General features: G+C 29.9%; 1 protein-coding gene across 1 annotated transcript; it reads right to left on the bottom strand.

Moving 5' to 3' along the window:
• Window positions 1-4,129: 4,129 nt before the first annotated feature.
• On the bottom strand, window positions 4,130-9,777 carry LOC132614670 (beta-xylosidase/alpha-L-arabinofuranosidase 1-like). The gene is made up of 7 exons (XM_060329184.1): window positions 9,252-9,777; window positions 8,066-8,377; window positions 7,752-7,921; window positions 7,559-7,659; window positions 6,545-6,886; window positions 5,546-5,959; window positions 4,130-4,913 (listed from the first exon to the last, which is right to left on the bottom strand). The coding sequence occupies exons 1-7, from the start codon at window positions 9,729-9,731 to the stop codon at window positions 4,297-4,299; spliced, it is 2,436 nt and encodes an 811-aa protein (XP_060185167.1). The 5' UTR covers window positions 9,732-9,777; the 3' UTR covers window positions 4,130-4,296.
• Window positions 9,778-14,473: the final 4,696 nt, after the last annotated feature.

Here is a 14,473-nt window from a genome sequence, read left to right on the forward strand (position 1 = left end):
TATATTTGAGCCACTTTATTAAGGGTCGGAATATTTTTACACTCAAAATATAACGAAGAGAAGGATAAAATTAATCCTTTGCACATAGTAGAGGGGTAAATTTAACCCTTTTCCAATTATACAATATTATACAATGTTATATAATATTATATCTTTGGGGAAGAATTATACATAATGTATCACCATTGTATGAAAGTGTAAAAAGGTGTTTATACACAAAGTAGTGTATTTTGGTCTGTGCTAAGCCGGGGCCCAAATTACATTAAACTTTATATTTGTGATTTTTGTGTGTTTCTTTGCTACTCTTGCTTTTTGTTTTGTTTTTGTAACACTATATGAGTTGTAAAGGTAGTTCGATAATTTCTCAGTGTTTCTAAATACTATATCATATAAAAGTTTTGTATTTAGAAAAACATTTTTCTTAGAGTATACTTGGACTTCATTTTTATTTTCAAACAAATGCATGCACCAAAGTTCTTCTCCTTTATATTTTATTGAAATTTTTGAGATTAAAATCTTTAATGATTCAATTGAGCTTTACTTATGTTGGATTAACTTAATTATTTTTTTCTCGATTAAACTTATATTGGCTAACTCATTTTTGGGAAGAAAAAAATATTATGGTATTAAAATAACATAAAAAAATATTTGATGTTACGAATTGTTGTATGATGACGTCAATCGTCAATGAAGTTAACTTATAAATAAATATAGCATTTAAAATTAAATAATTAAAAGTCTTGATATGATGTAATAATTTTCTAGATGTTCCTTCAAATTAAATCATATATAAAGAGAATTGAAAAGTTAATGAAATTTTTATTTTATTTTATTTTACTCTTTCCTTTTCCTTAATAAAAGCATGTTAATAAATGATGTATTTTTATTTGTTCTTAATTTAATTTATTTCTTAAATAAATTTATATTGTAATTTCTTAAACGTGCATATAGTTTTAGTATTTCATGTTTGATCAACCATTTGTCCCTAATTATATAAAATTTTGATTATCTCATCTTTTGTAAAATATTTCAATATCCAAAAAATCACTCTCGTTAGTATTATTTAATATTATTACTACTTGGAGAACTAAATTTTTTTTTATATATATATACACACACACACACACAATCTTAATTAAATAGAACTAATTTAATATGCTTTATTGGTTGTGTAAAAATTTACTTATCTAAATATGGATAATTTAGAAAAAAAAATTATTTTGAACCAAATGTAATAGTTAAAGTTACCACATACTCCAAGTATGCTTATTCTTGAGTAAATGAAAATTAAGACTTCAACAAATTTGTGATAGATTAGAATTATTTTAAAAGCATGAGTAAATGAAAGTTAAGACTTCAACAAATTTGTGATAGATTAGAATTATTTTTAAGCTTTTAAATGTAATTCTAAATGTTGATTATAAAAAAATCTACATTTAGATCAAGAATACTTTAGAAATAAAAATTAAGCTTGTTGGATTGTTTCTACTGTCAAACAATTTAAAAGAAAATACGACTTTGAAATCCCCGAATATCATTCTGTGGTTGTGATTGCATGTTATCTCATACATGGAAAATTGTCAATTAAGCCTCATATAAAGACATGTAAAGATGGTCTTACTTACACAGATATAGTTTTCATGTCTTAAATTATTTATAGTGATTATTAAAAATTGATATATCATTTTTATTTATTTTAGAAGTTCAAGGCATAATTAATAATTCCCCCCCCCCCCCCCCTCTTCATTAATGGAGGTTACACATAAATAGAGTAAATATTTAATGGAGAAAGACTATAACTTAGATATGATCATATAAATAAGGGTAAAATTATTTAAATATCCCTTTTAAATAATAATTTTTAAGAAGCGTGTAAATTAAAAAAAAAAAATTTGAGACGGAGAGAATACAAGCCAATTGAAATAATACGATGGAAGGCAAGAGCAATAAATGAACCAATTACAAAGGTCTATGAGGGTCTGGTCTTTAGAAATTAATGAGGGCAATGCAAGGAAAAGCGCAAGTTATAGCAATCACGTGTAAGCATAATAGAATTTGAAAAAATTAAAACAGAAGAAAATTTCAAATAGAGCCATGTGAGGACGACCCAAACCCAGCTATCCCAACTTATATTAAGTAGTACTAGATGGCGTATGACCGTGCTGCTCACGGACTGAACATTTTGGATTATAGTGTATCTATGTGTATGTAGTTGTGTTTGAGTAGTGATAATATATATATTTTATATTATTAATAAACATACATAAGTTTGCACTATTTTTATGCATATAATATGTGTGTGTATATATATATATATATATATAGACACACATACACACTCTATGTTCAAAACACGATTAACATAATATTATAGTTTGTGCTTCGTATCCAAAACTTTATTATATTAGTATTTGCTACGAATACAAAGCTTGGAAAAATTTATTAATACTTTTAAAAGAGAAGACTTGTTTAAAAGGAAACTATTTTCCTTTCTTTGAGACAAAACAATAGCAATATTTAAGCATCAGTTGATTCTTTACATTTTAATTCGATTAATTTAAAGGTGTAAAATATTCTATTATTAATGTATGTAGATTGGACCTAAACAATACTTATTTTTTTTAATCAAATTTTGATTTGGATAACTCTAGTTCAAATTATTAAATTAATTTTACATGTTTAAAACGAAACAAAGTAAAAATTTAATTTTCTATTTAAACGAAGAACTATTATTTTTAAATTTTTGGTGAATGTTCTTGGTTTAGCTCGTTGTACTTGTCGTGTTGTCCTTTGCACATTTTTTTTAAGAAAACGTCAATCAGAATTATAATTTGACTAATTTACCTTATTTATTATTTGATCTCTATTTAATATATTTTTTCTTTTACGACATTAATCTCTTTTCACATTTATTAGAGTCAGAAATATATATATGTATATATGTATACATATATCTAGATATATGTATATGTATGTATATATATGTATATATCTATTTTATTAAACATAACAAATAAATGACATGGCGGTAGCAAATACAACAGTTAAATATCTAGATTAGATCTCAGGCTAATATAAGAAAAGAAAGGAAATTGTATGGTTTGGCTACTTAACCTTTTGAAGAAAAGCAATAATATGGAGTTCACGTTTTTTGCTATACAATGATTTCATTTGCTCCACTAATGGGTTGATACGCGACAATGAATCCACCATTATTGACTTAATGAGGGTACTTTGGGAATTACGTGGATATTGCTTGATTTTTTCATATGGGGTCCTCCTTTTTTTTTTTTTTTTTTAATAACATGAGTTGAAGGTGGACGACGAAACCACCTCCACTCATGCTTCTAATAGAGAAAAAACTATGGGCTAAACCAGATAATAAACTCAAAAAATGGGCTACGTGTCGTAAGTATTTTCTCTCAATAGACATAGAACGTAACTTATCTTTTCAGTCTAACGTTTCTAGTAACTTATAAAATTTCATACTGTCATTTAAAATTTTAATTTGCTTAATAGATTTTTTTAGTCCGTGATTTAAAAGGTCCATAAGTTATCTGAAAAATAAAATATGACAGGATCTAAACATAGGAAATTGGAATTAAAATTTGATAGAAAGGGGGTTAAGTCTAATTAAGTGCAAGCTAAAAGTTTCATCTTAGTGGAAAATATTCAAATTTTTGAATTATTTCAACCGTTTAGTGGAGTAAATAATTTCACTATGCCTTAAACCCTTTTCTCCTCTTTTTTTCCCTTCCTGGAATTTTTAATTAAGCAAAACCAAAGCCACCATATATTGATAATCTTTACTCTTTTTTTCTTTTTGAACTGTCATTCTTCTTTTGGTCATAGAGATTGAATGATAAGGATATAATTATTCCTCCCGTTTCATTTTATGAATAGCACATTACATTTTTAAAAATTACAAGTTTTAAAAATCATTCTTTCCTTATTAAATTTCGCGCTAAGTCAAAACTACGTCACATAAATTGAAACCAAGGAGGTGACAAAAATATGATTTTGTTGAAATGAAATTAATATTTTAGAGGAAAGCCAAACATAGAACTAAATAGAAGAATTAGTTGGAGATGCTGGGATAAATTAAAATTTGAAAGGAAAAATAATATAACACAATTTTTATTCCTTAAATACCAATCCACAAACTAAACAATATCTCTTGATACTGATTCAAGAACACTAAATATCAACACCACCACACTAAACTAAAAACAAAATCTATTTCTAATCAAGCTAAACATTTTGCTTTTTCTTATCTAAATTAAAAATGAATTACAATCAATGGTGAATTTTAACTTGAACCGGAAAAGAAACCTTCCCATCACCAATCACAAAGTTATGTCCACCAGAAGCCAAAAGATTATAAGCTCTATAGTTCACCAATCCCAAATTCTTGCAAGCATTCAACACAAAATCAACTTTCTTTTTTTCTCCAATTTTCACAAAAACCTTCTTAAAACCAACCAATTGTTTAAGTGGAGCCTCAGCAATATCTTCAGGTGGAACCCAATAAACCATCACAACATCACTTCCATCTCTATTTCCAATGTTTTCTACTTCAATAGAGAATTCAACATTCAAATCATCCCCACATTCCAAGTCGTCGATTAACACAGCAGGGCATGATGGCATGTGAGTGCCTGCAGTGTAGTTCAGATCGCGACAGTGCTGAAACTTGTTGAGTTTTACATGAACTTGTTGATGTGCTGATGATAAGCTGTAGGTGAAATTTGTGTAGCTAAGGCCATAGCCAAATGGATAAACAGTGGATCCATTGTAAAATTTGTAAGTTCTTCCGGGATAACCTAAGTTGTCAATCGGCCTTAATGGCATGGATGTCATTGGTAACATGTCCACATAACTATTTTCAAACCATGTTAAGGGTAATTTTCCTCCTGTAAACAGATATGACAAACATAATAAAAGGGATAAGTATTAGTAGTATTCAATTCAGCGCTTGAATAAAAGGTTTAGCATTAAAAAAGATTAGTAGAAGCATAAAACCGAAAACTAACACAAAATAAACACTATCAAGTCACTTAAATCAATCCTAGTACATGTATAACTTTTTACAGAAATCATGCATGCACAATTATAACCTTTAAAATATCGCAAATGACTTATTAGAATAGGTAAATTTACATTAATAAGTCTTAGGCAAAAAGGAAATGTGAACTAACAGCAATACTGGAAACTAATACCATGAAGCTAAACAGTTTTTGGGCCAAAATGTAGACAAATTACTAATTTGTTACTCCATATCCGTTTTTCGGAACACCTATTCAGAAAATCATCAAAATATTTTGTCACTCCATATCCGTTTTTTGGAACATCTATTAAGAAAATCATCAAAATTGCATCAATCATAAAGGATATTAATTTTATATAAATTACACTTTATCTCTTCCTTAAATAGGAAAAAAGAATTAACGTCTTCTTGATTTTCTGTAGAGATGACAAATAGTTTTGACCTAAAGTTTCTTTGACAGATAAAAAGGATCAAAAAGACCGTTGGGATATGACTTACCAGGGTTATGACCTCCAAAAACAACATCAGCAATGGCCCTACCACCTTCTTCTCCAGGATATCCAGCCCAAATTATACCTTTAATCTTATGATTCTTTTTTGCAAATGTAACATCAACACCACCAGCAGACAAAATCACCAAAATTACTGGTCCTTTTGATACACTAGCAACTTGATTTATGAGTTGTGTTTGATAGCCAGGAAGTGTTAGCTTTTCTCTGTCCAAACTCTCAGCTTCAACATCTAAATCCAATCCCACAACTATAATTGTTGCATCGGCTTTTTTAGCTGCCCTCATGGCTGGGAATATTAAGCTTTCATTCTTGCACAAAACTTCTCCACATCCTGCTTGATAGTCCACTTTGGTGTACAATGATAATCCATGTATTGGTGTTATAAACTTGCAAGGAATACCTACAATATGAATTTAATAACAATCAGTCTAGAACAGTATCGAAACAAGGAATATATACGTCCTAAAATAATAAGAAAGTGTTAAAATCAACACCCAAACGTCAACATATAATGATTTTTTTCGTATTTCAAAATATGGTTAATCAACATGTTAACTAATCGATTACGATAAGTTGGATCGGAATTTAGTGATTTTTTTCTACAGTACCACGACGTGACATGAGCGTGAAAGAGGTTTAAGAATATATACTTACAAGGGGCTTTGAGAAAATATAAGGATCTGATCATATGTGACGCCTTGAAGTAGTATTTGAACTACATAATTTGTAACTATACTAGATCTAATACTATTTCCTCAAGGGGAATATTATTCAACAGTTCATATGTATTTTTTCCCTATTCATTTATAAAACTATTTTCACACTAGCTATTAGGTCACCACAGAAAAATAGGAGCAGTAAGCTAGAAAATAAGGCGAGTAGCCTGTTGTATGTAAAATACTTTGTACTGTAAGTATACATAAGTTAAGAAAATTGAGTGAGATCAAATATTAAAATTTTAATGTAATTTTGTGATGATTTGTACCTGCATAATTGCCTACCATGGCTTTGGTGGCATTTGCATGAGGTCCAACAACAGCAAGAGTTTTAACCTTTTTGGAAGTCAAAGGCAAAACTTGATCTTCATTCTTGAGAAGAACAATTCCTTCTCTTGCAGCTTGTGTTGCTAACTCAATGTTTTCTTCAGAACAAATTTGTTCCTTGCCAAGCTTTTCAAATTTTGGACTACCATCAAAAAACCCTAACCTCATTAGCACAAAGTACAAGTTTGTGAGAGATTCATCTATTTCTGATTCTTTTACTTTCCCTTGTGTCACTGCATTGCCAGCATAATTGGTGTAATAGCTGCCACAATCCAAATCCAAACCTAAAAATCATCCACAACAAAGCAAACTTAAGCAATGGTATATATAACGTTAGAAGAGAACGAGCTATATAATTAAAGAATAGAAATAAATGAGGCAGAGACAAATCCAGGAGGTAGAGTAGGTAGGTCCAGAACGAGTGTAATCTTATTATATATATACAAATTTTCATTTTTTTCATCATTTATTCACAAGAACAAGTTATAATTAGAGAATATAATTAAAAGAGACAGACGAGAAGTCAGTGAGTTCAGAATAAGTGTAATCTTATTATATATGTACAAAATCTAATTTGTTTTCATCGGATGTTTACATATACTTCGAGCCAAAAACATTGAGTTCAGTTAAATTCAAAGAATTTAGGTTCAGAATGAGTGTGGTCTATTATACAATTTTTTTTCCTTCCTATGCATATATGTAATTCGCAGGAAGAAAAAAAAAAAACTAGATCAGTTGAATCCAAAGAATTCAAGTTCTGACTGAGTGTGGTCTTATGTACAAAATATTTCTTTTTTCTTCATATGTATACATAGTAAAGGATTTAGGTTCATAATAATATGATCTTATTAAACGTACAAAATATTGATTTTTTTTATTTATATGTACACATTGCTCGAGTCCAAAACAATGAGTTCAGTTCAATCGGACTCTGTGGAGAGGTGTGGTAGATTTACCCGCTTTTAGACCTTGTGCAACTGCATCTTCAGGTGAATCTCGTAACCATTTTTGGTCATTAAGCATAACATCAATGGAATCACAATCTGAAACTATATACCTGATAAATAGTAAAGAAGAAAACATTATGACAAGTTATAAAAAAGATTCTTCTTTTAAAAAATCAAACATGATAATTAAATTATTAATTACCCATGAAGATCCCAATCTCCTCTAATTTTGCCTTTTAGAAGCTTTGGATCAGCACATGCTGGGATGCCATTAATCTTATTATATGAGCACATAACACTTGTAACATCACCTTCTTTAACACACATTTCAAACGGTTTAAGAAAAGTCTCCATCATATCTTGCTCAGTCACCTTCACAAATTACAAAAAAAAAAAAAAAAAATATCTTAGTAATTACATTGGACCGACCAACCGGCTGTGCATAGCAGGAGCTCAGTGCATCAAATATTAGTAAATTAGAAGTTTAAGACAACTAATTAATTAATAATTAATTACCCGTGCATCAAAATGGTAGCGGTCAACGCCAAGCCAGTTGTCAACATCATAAGCCGCGTAGTGCTTGCAGCACGCTGCGACTTTCAGAGGTCTCGAGTTCAAGTCTGTGGCATACTTGGTTTCCGTGCCCTCGACATCTTGTAAGCCTCTAACATAATTAGAGGCATATTTTCCAACAACAAATGGATCTTCACCAGGTGTTTCTAAAGCTCTACCCCATCTAGGATCTCTTACTACATTAATATTTGGACTCCAAAATGTTAGACCAGCATGTCCTAGGTTAAACATGGCCCTTGCTTCTGTTGAAACAGCCTGCAAATTAAATTAAAGTATTTGTTATATGTACATCAAGATATAATAGCAATAAAGGATATTTGACTAAATTGTAGGATTGAGAAAAAATTAATTAATACCTTTTTGGTTCTCTAAAGTGACAAATATTTTGGATCAAGTTTTTCTTTCTCCTATTTTTTGGGCTAGAGTGACAAATAAGAATTAAGAAGGGTTGGAGGAGTATATTTTTTGAAAATAAAAGTCCAAACATTTTATCTCATTTGATATATATCGAAATACCAAGGATTTTCAGAATCTAATCCGTTCAAAATCAGAACTTAACAGTCACTAAATCAGATTTTACTAATTAAAACAGATATACTAGAACACAAGTAGATTAAAGAGTAACAAACTAATTAAAAACAAGGAGTTCTACTATTTAACACACTAGATCAAGTTAGCATCACTGTAAAGTCAGAAATTTCGCTAAAGGTGTTCAAAATTTAATATTTGTGTTTATAAAGTAATATTTCACCTAAACACACAATATAAATATCCAAAAAAGATGTTAAACCGACAATCCTTATCCAGCTATAGCTCCGTCCAATAACATAGCTACCCTTGTCCAAAGGAGTTAATTAACACCCTTTTTGCTCGAACATTAAATTGTATAGGCATATCAACAACAACAAAAATGTATGTGTATATATATATACACTAATAATTGCATACCCTAAAAAGTGTAAAGCATATTTTGACTCCCATTAATAAAAATCTTCTCCGTTGCGATCATCAACACATACTACAAAGCTTCATTTTTTTATTTTAAAAAGAGTTCCTAATTTGTCTATTTCTAGATCTTTCCAAAAACTTACAAAAGGAAAAGTTGATTTAATTCAATATTATCACTTACTTGTCCTATTGCTTTCCACAATGACTCATTGAAAGAAGCAGCAGTAGTAATAACAGTTGGAAAACTTGTAGCCCCAGGGACAATATGGTCAAAAAATGAGGCTAAACTATTTGATTGTCCAACGTTAGAAATTCCATGTAATGCCTCTGACCACCACTCATATTTAGGAAGGCCAATTCTAGCCACTCCATAAGCAGTATCTCCAATTTGTCGTGCTTTTTCTGACAATGTCATCCTATCGATCAGATCCTTAACCCGAACAACGTATGGGAGTGACTTGTTACAGTACGTGAAATCGTTCATGTCCAACCCAAGCTTGGCAAACCTTGACTTGTCACAGACACGTCGAGTTTGATTGTACGTTAGATCATTGAGGTACGTGATGGACGAATTGTAAGGAATATTTCTAGCATACATGCTTGAAATGAGAAATGAACATAAAATGGTGGAGAAAAGAAGAAAGCTAATAAACTTTGCCATTTTTCTTAATTGGTTTGAAAAGATTGTGATTTATGGAGTAGTTTATATAGATGATAAATCAGACAAATGATAATGTACATTTCAAATTATATAGGATAACGTTTGTTATATGAAGATAACATTATTCTTTTTTTCAAAATCAAGATAACGTTTAGTTTAGAAAATTGCTCACATGAAAATGCTGCATATTTTTCAACCTTTTTGGGTTAATGCTAGCTGTGATGCAGTGCTAAAGTCTAATTAAAAATAACGGTAATTATTATAAGTCTAACATTTTTGCCACGTTTGCTTTATTTTATTATACTAGGTTTAATTAATGAAACTCAGCATGTGCTTTGAAGTTGTGATCTTGAATTATGTGGTCGAGTTAACTAAATTAGAGTCTAAGTTTTGTACATTATCGACGTGTAGATTTTTTATATCATCAGATTCATTTCTCGATTATAAGTAAATCTTCAAAGCAAACCTAATATAACAATTAAAAGGTAAAAGAAGAATATACGATATTACCCGGTTAAATTAACCTGATATACATATATTGTTCAACAACTGCAATATAATAATAAAGAATATATTAAGAAGTTGAGGAAAATACATGTTGCATAGAAGTGTGCATTTGTTTTTTCGGCGATTGTACATTGTTCAATTTTGATTTTTGGTTCGATTTTTTCAATTTAGTTATTCGTTGTGTACAATTCAATCTGAATCAAAACAAAAAGTTATACGCCTAACATGCTTAATTTGATATGCAAGATCTATTAAATTATACAAGCATGCTAGGGGTATAATTTAATTGATTTGATATACAATATCTATTAAATTATGGCTCTTCTAAGTATGTATTGATTTGAAATGCGAGATCTACTTTTCTCAACTTCTCAATATATTCTTTGTTGTCATATTGCAGTTATTGAGCAGTGTACAGTTGGCAAAAGTGGAAGAGTCCAATTTCCTGTACCCTTCTTTTAAATTTCGTTTTACTCATTTTCAAACAAAACTAAATCAACTTCTTAATATATTCTTTATTGTCATATTGCAGTTATTGAGCAGTGTATAGTTGGCAAAAGTGGAAGAGTCCAATTTCCTGTACTCAAAAATACCCCTACACTTTAGGAAAAGGATTATAAATATTCTTTATTATAAATTTAGATAAAAAATACCTCATCCGTCATTAAAACTTTCAAATATACCCCTGTCTTAACGGAAATCCTCAGTATAACCCGATTTTATTTTTAAACCCGCTTCATTTAAACTTGACCCAACTAAATAAAAAACTCATATGGGTTATCCACTCATGTGCCTAATGGCTCCAGATGTAGGACTCGAGAACAAGTTGGTCGCATATAGGTTTTTTATGTAGTTAGGTCGGATTTAAATGGAGCGGGTTTAAAAATGAAATCAGGTTATTTTGGAAATTTCCGTTAAGATAGGGGTATATTTGAAAACTTTAATGACGAGAGGGGTATTTTTGACCCAAATTTATAACGGAGGATATTTTTAGCCCTTTTCCCAAAATAGAGAAACATTTTTTACCCTTTTCCCTTCTTTTAAATTTCGTTTTACTCATTTTCAAACAAAACTAAATCAACTTCTCAATATATTCTTTATTGTCATATTGCAATTATTGAGTTGAGCAGTGTATAGTTGGCAAAAGTGGAAGAGTCCAATTTCCTAACACCCTATTTTAATTATTTTTTTTTACTCACTTTCAAACCAAACTCACCCAAAAATTAACACTTCCAAATCTGGTTCTGTTTAAAAATTTCATGCATTATAAATATTGGATAATCTTCTATGTGACACTTTCTTTTCTCGAAGAGTTCCAACTTCCTATTTTATCTCAATTCAAATGTTACTTACTGCTTATCCGCTTAACTCCATTTGTTTGAGGTAAAAACTTAAAGCGCATTGGGTGTTCATAGTAAATTATATTAATTTATCATGTATAAGTGAATTAAGTGCTATAAAAATGTAATAATTAACTATGATTAAATAAAAACTGGATATATATAAACACATGTCATGATTTTATTGGTCTGATATAAATAAATACACACTATGTAAATAAGTATTTACCTTTATTTATGTGACACCCTTTTTTTGGATGGTTTCAAAATATTTGACACCATTCCCTTTTGGTCAAAGTCATAGATGGACCCTGAACTTGTCCTGATTTTTCATTTAGACCCCTCAACTGAGGGTCGTACCATACGAACCCTTCAAGACATCTGTTAATGTGTCATTTAAACACAAAATTAATATGCAACAACACACAAATGGTGCGTGTAATTCACTCTCGCTGATGTGGTAAAAAAAAGCCAATGAAAAAGAGATATGTGGCATTTAATTCCACATAATCCAAATATAAAAATAAATACAAAGATTTTTGTTTTTTCAACATTGAAATTAAAAAACAAAAACAAAAAGGCAACTATCTCTCTCCTCATTCATGTTCCCAATCCCTTTTTCTCTCGTCTGCACACTTTCATCCGCCATTAACGACCAAGGTTCCCAATTTCTTCTTCCTTTTCATCCGCCTTCACACTAACCTTCACTTTTTAATCCACAAATCCCTCTCCTTTATCCCTTTTAATTCATTAGAAATTTCATCGTTTTTCTTCAATCATGAGATACTAACATGATTCAAATATTTCTGGTTCTTCTTCGTCCTCGTTCAGTGAAGGTTGTGGCAATGGAGTGTCGGGGTGGCGTGTATGGTGTATGACTTGGTGTTTTAGGGGTTTTATCTTTGAAAAAAATTGCACAAAGTTATTTTTTTATCAAAAATGGTATTTATATATAGTGATAACAGGGTGGTATGATTTTTGATAGACGAATAAAAGTGATCTTATTCGTCTTAAAGAGTTTAAATGGTAACAGTAAAAGTGATCTTAAAGAGTTTAAATGGTAACAGTTTCACTTGGGGGTTTAAATGAATTTTATAGACAAGCTCGAGGGTTATCTATGACTTTGCCTTTCCCTTTTTGAATGACTTTCAACAATTTAAATTTATTAAACTACTTCAAGTGTGAACAACATTGATCTGAGTTTGTCTCTTGCAAAAGTTCAAAACAACTTTTCAAACACTACTTTAATATTTATTCTTCTATCATTAATATAATTTACAAATCAAATTAACATGTATTAACTTCATGTCCTATCACATAAAATAGGTTGGGTGTAACATTACTTTTGAATTTAGAAATATTTCAAAGATACTTTGAGCAAACAATTTTAAACTTTTCATTTTTAATTTCTTGCAACAACTCTTTTCCAGAACTTTAAAGCTGTTTTTTTTTTCTTTCAACGAAAGGATTAACTTCTTCAGTAAGGATACCATATATATGCCCAAGGAGTAAGCAGCATCATTTACAATCCAATTTGGGATGATCGTTTCTCAAGGGACTTCATGAACCAATAGACAGAAATGTTAGCTAAGTTATGAGCACCAATATTAAAAATCTTAGAAATAGGTAAATATCAACATGATCTAAACTAGAAGAGAAATGTCATAAATCTTCATATGTAACATCCACTCTCCACCATACCTAAGTTAATATTTTGATTTCCTCCAATCAATGTGAATCACTTTTTTCATATTATTTTTAATTGCACACCCTTTAATAATTATAGCTTTTCCAACGAACTAAATAGGAGAGATATTAGCATGAAGCAAAATGCTTTTACCCATAACAACTAATCCAATGCTTGCTTTCCTTGTCCATGTGTGTAAGCCTTCATTAATACTATAAACAAAGGGAAACAAATCCCCTCCTCGGCCATAATTAGTGAATGCTCACAAATATTGAAATTATTATCATTAGTAGTATTAGTAAGCATAATATCAAGAAATTCATTATATTCAAATAAAGTGTTTGTCACAAAATTTGGAGGATCAATCAATTCATTATTCAAGCAAATTCCAACGAAGAAAAATTATTTTGTTTTCCAAATCAAAAGTTGTCCGAAAAACAACTTTTTGAAAAGAAAACCATGGATTTTGAAAAAAGAAAAGTGTAATTAGCAATTTTGGCCCTTAAGTTCAATTATTGGAAAGCTCTACTTTTGGTCCATATATGACTCAACATATTTAACCTTCAACATAATAGAATATGTATCTTTAGACCCTTCATGTAGAGAATACATTTTATTTTACTATTCATAGAAATAGATTACCATATAGTGTAACATGAAGCAATATTACAACACTTAACATAATGCAATAAGTAATTATTAAGTGGCGGAACAGTTAATAATTATGTCAAATTTGTGAATACTTACACGGAAAGGGATCAAAAATACACAATTCAATTAGTTGAAAAATTAATGTGCTTCATCGTATATCATAAGGACTAATTCAATTTTTTGTTGTTGTTTCTACTCCCTCCGTCCCAATTTATGTGACACGCTTTCCATTTTAGATAGTCCAAAAAGAGTGAAACATTTCTATATTTAATAACAATCAACTTTAAATTTACTTTTTTTTTTTATCAAAATGAAATGATTTATAGCCACACAAATATGTATAGCTTATTTTGGACTACAAATTTCAAATGTTTTAAGTTTCATGTCAAGTCAAACACTGTCATATAAATTGAAAAGGATGAAAGTAATAATTAATATTTAAAAGACAAAATAAATGCTATTTTAACCCGATCCGTTTTCACCATTACACAGCCCGGCCCGAAAACAAAAAAGGGTTCTGACCCGATCCGTTTTCAACGGTTACAAATTTCAAAATC

This window comes from Lycium barbarum, chromosome 10, assembly GCF_019175385.1.
Source record: "Lycium barbarum isolate Lr01 chromosome 10, ASM1917538v2, whole genome shotgun sequence".
NCBI classification, from domain to species: domain Eukaryota; kingdom Viridiplantae; phylum Streptophyta; class Magnoliopsida; order Solanales; family Solanaceae; genus Lycium; species Lycium barbarum.

Excerpts from the sequence above, each read along its gene's own strand:
- LOC132614670 (XM_060329184.1), bottom strand. The coding sequence starts at position 9,731 with ATGGCAAAGTTTATTAGCTTTCTTCTTTTCTCCACCATTTTATGTTCA. Across the intron at positions 5,960-6,544 it reads CATGGTAGGCAATTATGCAG|GTATTCCTTGCAAGTTTATA; the intron begins GTACAAATCATC and ends TTCATATTGTAG. Across the intron at positions 4,914-5,545 it reads TTTTGGAGGTCATAACCCTG|GAGGAAAATTACCCTTAACA; the intron begins GTAAGTCATATC and ends ATCTGTTTACAG.